At 37.2% G+C, this 12218-nt stretch overlaps 2 protein-coding genes across 3 annotated transcripts in view; one reads left to right on the top strand and one right to left on the bottom strand.

Annotated features, from left to right (window-relative positions):
- VPS37A (VPS37A subunit of ESCRT-I) overlaps window positions 1-3055 on the top strand; it is a 39146-nt gene extending 36091 nt beyond the window's left edge. Inside the window, exons 11-12 of the mRNA XM_019921308.3 lie at window positions 831-911; window positions 2458-3055. Of these exons, the coding sequence (XP_019776867.1) occupies window positions 831-911 (81 nt within the window). The 3' untranslated portion in view covers window positions 2458-3055. The remainder of the gene's footprint in view (window positions 1-830; window positions 912-2457) is intronic.
- Window positions 1-12218, bottom strand: part of MTMR7 (myotubularin related protein 7) — a 112330-nt gene that overhangs the window by 6707 nt on the left and 93405 nt on the right. The window contains exons 14-15 of one of the 2 annotated variants that reach the window (XR_012329037.1): window positions 3963-11664; window positions 1579-1737 (exon numbers count right to left, since the gene is read on the bottom strand). Coding sequence is in view for 1 of the 2 variants with exons in the window: in XM_073798743.1 (XP_073654844.1) it covers window positions 11302-11664 (363 nt within the window). In the remaining variant the exon portion in view is untranslated. Of the gene's footprint in view, window positions 1-1578; window positions 1738-3673; window positions 11665-12218 lie in introns of those variants that run through there. The other variant, XM_073798743.1, reaches the window with a different exon arrangement.

Raw genomic sequence — 12218 nt, 5'->3', positions numbered from 1 at the left:
TAAACGTTATAAAACAGGTGTGCCATATATATATATATATATATATATATATATATGAACTGTTAAGGAAAGTGTGGCAGATTTTATTATCCCTGTTTTCCATGAGAAAATTTGAAGTACAGAGATATTAATGACTATGGTTATAGCATTAGTGAAGCGTCGATTTTGGGTCCATTTTTCTTCGGTACTATTTAACTGTATCTTGAAGTTTTTTTTGTTTTTGTTTTAATTGATTTATTTTTAGCTGCGTTGGGTCTTCATTGCTGTGCGTAGGCTTTCTCTAGTTGTGGCAAGTGGGGCTACTCTTTGTTGCGGAGCACGGGCTCTAGGCACGCAGGCTTCAGTAGTTGTGGGTCATGGGCTCTAGAGCTCAGGCTCAGTAGTTGTGGTTCACGGGCTTAGTTGCTCCGCGGCACGTGGGATCTTCCCGGACCAGGGCTCAAACCTGTGTCCCCTACATTGGCAGGCGGATTCTTAACCACAGTGCCACCAGGGAAGCCCCGAAGTTTTTATTTGTTAAGCTTCCTGGGTAACAACAGTAGGATTTATTTTCATATTTTTAAAACACAGATATTTGAAATTATATAATCAGAGAACTGGTATGAAGGATCAGAGTGCGTTTTACATTCTGGAAGTTTACAAAGATTATCTTCCAAACAAAATTAAAATTTTTTTCTTTTTGATTCTTAAATTCTGCTCTACCTCAGACATCGACAGTTTAAATAATGTCAACAAGTTAAAAGATTCTTACTTAGAATTCTGTCAAATTTAGCTAGTAGTAGGAAGATTACTGGAGAAGTGACTGGTATTTTAAATAATTTGTCTTCTAGATTTGCCACTGTAGAAGAGCCAAGGAAGAAAAACTTCAACAAGTGATAGCAATGCACAGCCAATTTCATGCTCCACTATAGGTAAATTGTATTCTAGAAGGTTTGAGTCTTCAGGCTATTGCATGGCTATTTTTAATGAAGTGTTCTTACTAGTGTTTGTTCAGCCAGCTTTAAGCATAATACTGTCGTTATAGCTATTGTGCTATATAACATGTAGAATACTTTATATTAAGCATAATGTTTTATGCCTAAGCATATAACCAGTAGAAATTGTTTGCATATTTTGTCAGTATGATATTGGCTTAAATGAATTTTTTTTCAGTATTTGATAGCTACTTATGTAGAGTTTAAACTGTAATTAGTTCCTTTCTCTCAGCTGGTGTGGGGAGTATACCATATTAGTTGACATATTCCTCAGTAGTCTCTTTTGTCATTTCTTCCTTTAAAATGAATTTCTGCTCTGTCTCTTTTCCATCTCACATCAGGATTATTCCAATAACTTTCTGACCAGTCCTCTGACTTTAGGGTTTCTCCTTCCTGCTCAGCACTGACAGAATGATCTTCCTAAAATACCACTCTGTGATAACATCTCTCTGCTCCAGGACCTGCAATGAACCCCTAGGGATGAGAAATGCCAAATTTCTCTCGCTTATATTTTAGATCATCCATTTTAATTTTCCATTTTCCCCTTATGTTCTCTCATGTCATGTTGTTTTTTCTACCACCGTATCTTTGTTCATGCTCTCACCTGATCTCAGGACACTCTTCTGTTTTCCTCTCCATCCATCTTGTTTTAGGAATGACCTGGTGGCAAAGACTAGCTCCCACCTCAACAACTTTAAAAGCTTGTGTCACTGGATAACGCAGGGAAACAGAGCCAAAATGCAGAAAAGTACACCTCAGTCACCTGGGAGTGAAAACACGACATGAGGCCATCAGTAACCAAAGCAGCTCCTCTTAGACCCTTCCCACGACTGCTTGTTTTTCATTTTTGCATCTCTCTTCTTTTCTGTCTCTCACTCCCATGTGCTTTCTCACTTGCTCTTCAGAGAGCTTTCTTTGCTACCCACAGGCTTGATCATATCATGACAGTCCAAACAGCCAGTGGAGACTGACAAGGGTCTCACCACAAATTCAGGGAAAGAGACTGGCCCTGCATAGACAGTGTGCATCCTGACCTCAGCAGTTTGACCTAGAGATTGGTGTCCTGTGTTCATCTGCCCGCTCTGCTGGGCTAAAGGAGTAGACTTTGAGAAGGGAGCATGGGAGGTTCCCTTAAAAGGGATCAGGCTACAGGGAGGGAAGTGACAGGCATTTCTCAACCCCCATTCAAACTCTCTGCCCCTTTTCTCAATCTAGTTCTCCTTAACATTAGTAGCAACATTGAATTGTTTTATTTTACAAATCAGACTGTCAATCCCTGAGGGTAAGGGTTGATTTTTAATATCAACTATGCATTTCTCAAGGTTGAGAAGTAAGTGGGCACTGAGTAATTGCTTACTGACATGAGCATGCTAGAATCCTTTCCCTACCTCTTTTCCCTCATAGTCAGATTATCTTCTTCTAGGTAAATCTTAATTTATCATCTTAAATTAAATCTTAGGTTTTGATTTTCTTTTCTTTTCAGATTTTCCTGAAAACATGAACTGCCAAGAGAGGAATGGGACACAAGACTAAGCACATTTATATTTATGATTTGCAAATTGGCATTTCATTACAGTGGCTGAATTCATAGATACACTATATAGATTGTATACAGAACTGAGACTGATTTTGTACAGATTAGAATGATTGCTATGATCTTTGCTTTGAGAAATTTTTCTGCACTATTTGCACTAAAAATGTTTATTTGTTGTTGATAAATCCTATCATATTTAAGTTCCACTGCTGTTCCTCTCTTACTATTGATTAAATACCTATGCATGTAATTTTAACTAGTTTCAATATTTTATAAAATTACTTCATTTAAATTTGTAATTTTAATTTGAAACTGCCTCATTGCTTTATCAAGAATGGTTTCGATTTTTTCCTCTCAACCTTTTTTGAAAAATTACCATTTCAACTGTAGAAAAACTGTTATTCTTCCTGTTTCTTTCTGTATGATAAAACTTTCAGAAATAATTTGTTTTTAAATATTCACAGTGTCAGGAAACACCAAACCTGCCAATGTGCCGTCTCAAGGAAGTAACTTTTAATTCATACAATAAATCAAAAGAGTAAACCAGCGTTTTTTACTTATTGTTGTCTTATTTTTAAAATTAAAGTTGCACTTAAGAGGCAATACAGGTAAATAAATATTTTACCTAATAGAAAAAACTGTGTTTCATTTAAAATAGTCCAACATAAACTTTCATGGTAACTCTTTTTTTTTTTTTTTTTTTTTTTTTGGCCACACCGCGCGGCTTGCAGGATCTTAGTTCCCCAATCAGGGATTGAACCCGCATCCTCAGCAGTGAAAGCGCAGAGTCCTAGCCACTGGACCACCAGGGAGTTGCCTCATGCTAACTTTGTAAATATAAGTATCTGCTGGGTTTGTGGTTAGATAAGGATATGCTAAGTTCCTCATGTTGAAGTTTAAAACAATATTTTTGTTAATAAATAGTAAATTTAAACACACAAAAGTCAGTGAATTTTTCTGACCTTTACTGTGTTAGCTTTTCATAACAGAAAAGCTTTAATAATAAATTAATATTAATTTTTAGGCAGTCTAGTTTTTAATTAATTTAATTGGATTTTCGCTTTAACTTGTACTGTGTTAAACAGTTTGCTTTTATACTACGTTACAGAATGAATATATTTTATGGGTAGCTGTGAAAGCTAATTAAGTAGAAAATCTTGAACTAGATATCTGAGGCTTGGTAGAGTATCCAGATCACAGAACAGCCTAATGACAATTTTTATTTAAACTTCATCACAGTATGATTGCCATTCCAAACACGAGCATACGGTACAGGTGTTTTCTTTTCTTTATTCTTCTTTCTATACATGTTTTAGCAATAGAACTTTAGGAAAAACAAAATTTTCTTAGACTTGAATAATACTTAATACTTAGTCTATGTGTGTGGAAGGGCAAGTATTCACACGGACTATAAAGATATAATTTGGGTAAAGAAATTAACTTTTTTTAATCACCTGTCTTCCTGGTACTGTGCTAAGGGCATGCCATTTAATCTTCAAAATGACCAGACGAGGAAGGTATTATTATTCTGGATGTGTAGATGAGATAACTGAGGTAAGTGTTGCAAATTTGTGGCAGTCTTCTGGGTATTCAGGAACCTTTCCTTACTGTAGTGGTCACAGAAGCTTCAGCTTTCCCAGCAGTCACCACAGTGGAGGACACGGTAGTCCCAATCTTCTGCAAACAATCAGGAAGCTTTCTGAGAAACCAGGCTGAGCCCAGAACAAGAGGCCAGCAGACCACAGCCATTAATTCATTTGATCTCCTAATTTTATTAAGCCCCTACTAAGAATGAGGCGCTGTGGAAATACTATACAACGATGACTCAAACATGGTCTAGATGTTTAGGTACTTATCTACCTTTTCCTTCACCAAAAAAAAAAAAAAAAAAAAAAGTCATTTTCTTATATAGTAGATCTCTTCTACATAATCACATAAGTAATTCATCTCAATGTTTTTTATTCTTTAAACTTGAACTATCCCAGTTTCGTTCTGTACCAGTTAACATACCTTGGTTTCTCCTTTTAAAATTAATTTTTTAGATAACCTCCTTACAACCCAGTCATTAATAAGAGGAGTCTGATCATCATTACCTACATTTAACCGACAAATCAGGTCAGATAATAGGTCATATAAGTCATCCAGGACAGACAATAGTCTGCATTTGAATATGTATGCATTTTGGTTCTGTTACTACAATAAAAATTTTAGTGACTTTTCTTTAATCTTATGGATATATTATTTTCTTCTTAAAATTGGCTATATTGGAGAAACAGTGCCAGAGGAAGAAAAAAAAGCCTGCCAAAGCAGATTCTGATTTTAGTTTAACACATAATAGAAGACTAGATGGAAGTCACAATAGTACAGAAAAGCTGAGGAGTTATTAGATAATTCAGAGTAGGGGTTTGTCACGGGTAGAAATTTAAAGGCTAACATCTCAAAAATAGAAGAAAGTTTTCTGAATAAATGTGATACGTGCTAAACATAATGTTTCAAAGTTGGAAGATTTTCTAGGAATAATTCTAGACTAGGAAATTTATATTGAAATAGAGATTGACAGGTAAGTCTGATCATAATTCATATGTGCTTAAATTGAAGGACAGCTCAGATTCATTTTTACGGAAAGTAAACTAATCATGTGCTCTTAAAAAATAAAAACCTATGCCAGGTTTTCCCTTCTCTTCACCTTCCTTTATTCTAAAAAAGTTGCTTTGTTGACTGCTGAGTCATGATCAAAATGTTTACCTACTTCATATTATTAAATTTTCCAGAAAATCAATAATAAATCACTTGAGCGCTAAATATTACTAGTTGGGAAGTAATCTGTCTTGAGTCAGTTTTACATTGGTTTAAACCAACTGCTCTAAATAAAACAGTTCCTTGATCGATGTTTGATTTAAAATGAGAATATACTGTTAGAGATTTTAGCCTTGTTGGATTGGCCATGCTCTTTTAAGGCTCTGTCCAGCACAATAAAGTTTTAATAAGCAATAAAGGTAACCTTTTTTAAATAAATTTCAGTGTTAGGTTACCTTATAAGTAGTCTAAATGAACATATGCTTAAATAATGTTTTGTAAAATATTTGGTGTGGGGCTGAAAAAAAATTTTGTGTCTGATGTGGAAAACATTCACATTAAAGAACTAAATTTTAAAATATCAAAGATTTATAGTATTTGCTTTTTAAAATAAATGCATAGTTCTGTTTGCTATAGTTACTGTGTTATTTTTTTTAATTTGTTATTTATTTTTGTAGATGTATACTGCCAAATGGAAGAAATTAAAGTCTCATCCTCAACATGAGGCAAAGAAGTTTCTAGAGTTGATAATCAACTACAAGAGTGGTATGAAGTGAGTTATGTTATAAAAATGCAAAAGCTATTACAACTTATCCTAAGTATCATTAACAAGGTATTCCCTGCTACAGAAAGTTTGTACCTTTTGACCACCTTTCTCCAATTCCCCAACCCCACCTCCACCTCAGGTTAACCACAAATCTGATCTCTTTTTCTCTAACTTTGGTTTGTTCGTTTGTTTGTTTTAGATTACACATATAAGTGAAATCATACAGTATTTGTTTTTCTCTGACTTAGCATAATGCCCTCAAGGCCCATTCATTGTCGCAAAAGGCAGAATTTCCTCATTTTTTATGTCTGAATACTATTCCATGGTGTGTGTGCTTCTTTATTCATTCATCTGCTGGTGGACAGTTAGGTTGTTTCCATGTTTTGGCTATTTTAAATAATGCTGCTATGAACATGAAGGGGTACAGATTACCTTTTCGAATTAGTGTTTTCATTTACTTTGTATTCCCACAAGTAGAATTTCTGGATCATATGGTAGTTCTATTTTTAATTTTTTGAGTGTCCTCCGTACTGTTTTCCATAGTAGCTGTACCAGTTTATGATCCCATTAACAGTACACAAGAGTTCTCTTAAATTCACATTATCACCAGCATTTCGTATTGCTTGTCTTTTTGATGTTGGCCATCCTACCAGATGTGAGGTGATATCTCATTATGGTTTGGTTTTGATTTGCATTTCCCTAATGACCAGTGATGCTGAGCATCTTTTCATATATCTGTTGACCCTTTTATATATCTTCTTTGAGAAAAATGTCTACTCAAGTCTTTTACCCATGTTTTAATTGGATTTTTTTTTTTTTTGCTGTAGAATTGTATGAGTTCTTTATATGGTTTGAATATTAACCCCTTGTCAGATATATGGTTTGCAAATATGTTTTTCCATTCCATAGGTTGTCTTTTCACTTTGTCGATTATTCTTTGGCTGTGCAGAAGCTTTTTAATGTGATGTAGTTCTACTTACTTATTTTTTATTTTGTTGCTTGTGCTTTAGATGTCATATCCAAAAATCACTGCCAGGACACATGCCGGTGAGCCTTTTTTCTGTTTTCTTCTAGTAGTTTCATGGTTTCAGGTTGTACATTTAGGTCTTAATCATTTTGAGTTCATTTTGGGTAGTGGTATAAGATAGTGGTCATTTCATTCTTTTACATATGACTATCCAATTTTTGCAGCACCATTTATGGAAGAGACCATCTTTTCTCCACTGAGTATTCTTGGTTCCCTTGTCAAATATTAGTTGACCATATATGCTTGGGTTCATTTCTGGGCTCATAATTTTGTTCCATTGATCTATTTGTTTTTATACCAGTACCATACTGTTTCGATTACTATAGCTTTATAGGATAGCTTGAAATCAGGAAGTGTGATGCCTCCCGCTTCGTTCTCCTTTCTCAGTATTGCTTTGGTTATTCCGTGTCTTTTGTGGTCCCATATAAATTTTAGGATTGTTTTTACTACTTTAAAAAATGCCACTGGAATCTTGATGGGAATTGCACTGAATGTATAAATGGCTTTTGGTAGTATGATCATTTTAACAATATTCTTCCAATCCATGAACACAGGATGCCTTTCCATTTATTTGTGTCTTCTTTGATTTCTTTCATCAGTGTCTTGTAGTTTTCAAAGTAGAGATGTTTCACCTCCTTGGTTAGGTTTATTCCTAAGTATTTTATTGTTTTTGATGCTCTTGTAAATGGGATCATTTTATTTCTTTTTCAGATAATTTCATTGTTAGTATATAGAAATGCCATTGACTTTTTATGTTGCTTTTGTATCCTACAACTTTACTGAATTTGTTAATTAGATCTAACAGATTTTTTTCGTGGAGTCTTTAGAATTTTCTATGTATAAAAACATGTCATCTACATACAGAGACAGTTTTACTTCTTCCTTTCAAATTCTGATACCTTTTGTTTCTTTTCCTTCTACTTTGGTCTACTTTGTGGTCTACTTTGTTGAGTAGAAGTGGTCAGAGTGGGCACCCTTATCTTGTTCCTGAAATTAGTGGAAAAGCTTTCAGCCTTTCAACAGTATGATATTACCTGTGGGCTTATCCCTTTTGGCCTTTATTATGTTGAAGTATATTCCTTGTATATCTAATTTGTTGAGAGTTTTTATCATGAATGAATGTTGAACTTTGTCAAATGCTTTTTCTGCATCTAATCAGATAATTTTTTCCTTGCATGCCAGGTATAAATCCCAGTTGATCATGGTGAATGATCCTTTTAATGTGCTGCTGATTTCAATTTGCCAGTATTTTATTGCAAATTTTTACATCTCTGTTCATCAGGGATATTGGTCTGTAGTTTCCTTTTTTGGTAATGTTCTTTTCCAGCTTTGCTATCAGTGATGCTGGCTTCATAAAATGAGTTTTGGGAGTGTTCCCTCCTCTTCAATTTTTTGGGAAAGACTGGCATTAATTTTTCTTAAGATGTTTTGTGAAATTCACCAGTTGAAGCCCTCTGGTCCTGGGCTTTTCCTCTGTGAGAGATTTTTGATTACTAATTCAATCTCTTTACTATAATTGGTCTATTCAGACTTTCTATTTTGTCCTGATTCACTCTTGATAGTATGTTTCTAAGAATTCTGCATTTCTTCTAGGGTGTCCAGTTTGTTGGCATATAGTTTTGCATAGTACCCTCTTACAATTCTTTATTTCTGTGCTATCAGTTGTAATGTCTCCTTTTTCATTTACAATTTTGTTGATTTGGGTCCTTTCTTTTTTCCTTGGTTTACCTTTTCAAAGAACCAAGTCTTAGTTTGGTTAATCTTTTCTGTTGTTTTCGTACTCTCTATTTCTGCTCTAATCTTTGCTATTTCCTTCTGCTAACTTAAGGCTCAGCTCTTCTTTTTCTAGTTCCCTAAGGCGTAGTTAGGATGTTTATATGGGATCTTTCTTGCTTCTTAATGTAGGCATTTATTGCTGTGAACTTCCCTCTTAGAATTGCTTTTGATGCATCCCGTAAGTTTTGTTTTGTTGTGTTTCCATTTTCATTCATCTCAAGATACTCTTTATATCCCCTTTAATTTCTTCTTTGATCCATTGGTTGTTCACGAGAGTTTTCATTCCGTATGTTTGTGACTTTTCCAGTTTTCCTCTTGTTATTGATTTCTAGTTTCATACCATTGTGGTCAGAGAATATACCTGGTATGATTTCAATCTTCTTGAATTTACTGGCTTGTTCTGTGGCCTAACATATGGTGTATCCTAGAAAATGTTCATGTCCACTTCAGAATGTGTATTCTTCTGTTGATGAACAGAATGTTCTGTATATGTCTGTTAGTACATTTGGTATATAGTGTGGTTCGAATTTGCTATTTCCTTATTGATTCTCTCCCTAGATGATCTACCCATTGTCTAGAGTGGGGTATTAAAGTCCCCAACTATTACTTTATTGCTTTTATTTCTCCTTTTAGCTCTGCTAGTTTTTGCTTTATGTACTTAGGTGGTCTATTTTTGGGCAAAGCATCTGTTTGAGCACTGAGGGGGAGGCGAGGGTCATTGGCTGAGATAGCCTGGTAGGACTGTTGGCTTGGTTACCCTCCCACCCAAGTGAGGCTATGGGATGGGCTTCATGGTTGCTTGGATTCTGTGATGTTACTAGACAGTTGGGACTGGATACTATGCTCAGCATTAGGTGGGGCTATGAAATTAGCTTCTCTGCCCTGGTGGTGCAGCAGGATGGGACACAAGGCCTGCACAGCTCATTGTTTGGGGACCTGAATCAGGCAGGAGTGTGCACTGAAGGTGCAGGCCACCAGTCTTGCTCTGCAGACAGGGAAAGTCACAGGCTGTGCTCTCTGTTCAACTGCCACTGTAAACGGGGCTGTTGGATTGGTTATGCAGTTTCCCATGTGTTCTGGTAAAGCTCCCTGGTCAGGCAGGCTGATGCATGTTTTCAGCAATAAGTGGGGCTACAGATGAGTTTCCCTGCTCAGGCACTGTGGGAGAAGCAGCTCGAAGGTCACTAACGCTGTTTGTTTGTGGTCTCAAGTCAACCTGTGCCCCAGGTTCCCTGGCCAAACAGGGCCACTGGCTTTGCTCTCAGGGCAGTCAGCTCTGCCCACTCACTTCTCAGCTCAAGCGCTGCTGGGGTATGCAGCTTCCAGGTGTTCTCACCACCCCTCCCTATCGGGTGGGGCTCTCTGTCTTCTGCCAGCGGAGGACTGAGAAGGCCCATTTCAGGCAGCTCCCACATCTTCCTGAACAGGCTTACTGGTCAGTAGGGGCCAGGAGCCACAGTCTACAGCAGAGGTGCCATGGCTCAGCTCTTCTGCCTGGGTGTGGGCAGACTGGACTCCAGGGCCAGCAGCACGTCCCCTCGGGAGCCCAAGCTAGGCAAACCTGCGCCTTGTCGCATTCTCTGGTCAGACTGCACCACCGACCGACCGGACTCTGTTGATGAACGGGGCTGCTGGCTGAGACAGCTGTGTGGGCTCTGCAGGCAGAAAGAACGTCGATCAAACAATACTAACCAGTCACACGGTTCCTAAGGTAACAAATGACAGAACTTACTCCACGTGGTAAACAGACATGAAAACCAAATTCTCTAGTTCTTACGTGACATCTTCTCTCATTGAAATGGTGCCCTGTGACTTTATACAGTCATACTTCAGGGATCAGGCTGGTGGCTGACCCACCCTGTCCTGGTGATGTGGCCTCTGGAGTAATAATAAAAGGTTGTTATTAAAAAAGAAGTTAATATGATCCAAATTCATATTTAAGACCCAGAGAGTAAATGTTGTTTCTACTTTATTAGGTGGTACACTGGTGTTAGAGAAAAGTGTGTTGTAAGTCTTAGCGTTTTTTAAATAAGGAGCATATGAAATTCCAGGAAAAGGCAACGAAATTATTATAACTATTTAAAATATATTACCTAAGAGAACGTTAAAGTGAATAAACCTGAAAGATAAGCATAAGAGCAGTTACAGAGCTCATCAGTTACAGAAATATGTCTGTTAGCCATAATGTGTTCCATTATTAGAAATACTGATAACAGGAAGGAAGGTAACAAAATATTTTAGGAAACAAAATATGCATCTGGAGGTGAAATAAGGGGAAAGACTGAAGTGATAAGTGTGAAGAGGTCAGGGCACTTTCTGACCAGCTGCAGGCTATCAAGGAAGATTTGCATTGATAACCTCAGGTGATGGTAGAGGTCATTGCTCTGTGGTGAATGAAACTTCTTCCGCAGTCTAGAATGATTTTCAAAATGGGGAATCATTTTCCTTATACTTGTTTGATAAAAGAAATGGCTACTTCCTGTTCTTCAACACCTGAAGGAACTAAAAGTTGGGCTTTTTTCTTTTCACTGCTACATTTTATAATTCTCAAGGACCTGTATCATTTGTTGGGCTACTTTATCATTTGAAATTGCACTGTTCCCTTATTTCTGGAACGTGTTTCTGTGTGTCCCCCAACGGGGGACCTTCAGGCCGTGAGAAACACGGCCTCGTCCGAATCCCGGTCCTTGCCGCTGTCCTCACTTGGCACACACTCCCCGCCGCTGGGGGAGCGGCAGCTCAGATCCTCCACCCCAGATTCTTGGTCACTGTTGGCTGACAGATCTGGGTCTGAGCTTTTCAAATTGTCTTGGGTTAGAATCAAAGCAGAATCTTCATCGCCCTGTGAAGGGCTCCTGGATGGAAATGATTTCATATTCCCGCTGTAATCCTGGGGAGTGTTGGCTGTGCTGTTGTCTGAGGTAGAAAACCCTGAGTGTCTGCTGGGTTCACTTTGCTTACTCTTCACTTGAGTGCGATTTAACTGGACTTTCTGAATCTTTTCCAGCCTCTAAAAAGAAACAACAATTTCAGGGAACGATCATAAATCATGTATCTTTTTTGTATATGCATGCCTAAAGGTATTCATTACCTTCCAGCTAGGTATAATGTTAAGAACATGGGATTTAGACGGACTTGGGTTGAAAACTAGACTTCATGACTTTGGACAAAATAATTAGATTCTGTGAGGCTTGCTTTCTTCATCTCTAATGTAAGGATGGCACTGCCTTAGCACAGGTTTTCTATAAAATGCAGAAAACGTAGCATAGGTAGAGCACCTGGCATCCTTCTTTCTGTATCTATCTGGTTTTACATAATGATTTTCATCCTGTGAACTCAAAATACATTTTTTTAAAATTAGGAGTGAGGTGTTCATTATCTAATTTTTTTAATTAAGATATAAGTAGCTCACCCTCTTAAAGTGTACGGTTCAGTGGTTTTTAGTATATTCACAAGGGTACACAACCATTCACTACCATCTAGTTCCCTAATATTTTCATCATCCCCGAAGCAAACCAAGGAAGCGAGCCAAGCCAGATGTCTGAAACGTATCAAGTGCCTATA

This window comes from Tursiops truncatus, chromosome 21 (genome assembly GCF_011762595.2).
Source record: "Tursiops truncatus isolate mTurTru1 chromosome 21, mTurTru1.mat.Y, whole genome shotgun sequence".
Lineage (NCBI taxonomy): Eukaryota > Metazoa > Chordata > Mammalia > Artiodactyla > Delphinidae > Tursiops > Tursiops truncatus.
The sequence above is the reverse complement of the archived record's forward strand: the minus strand, read 5'-3'. Positions and strand labels throughout refer to the sequence as shown.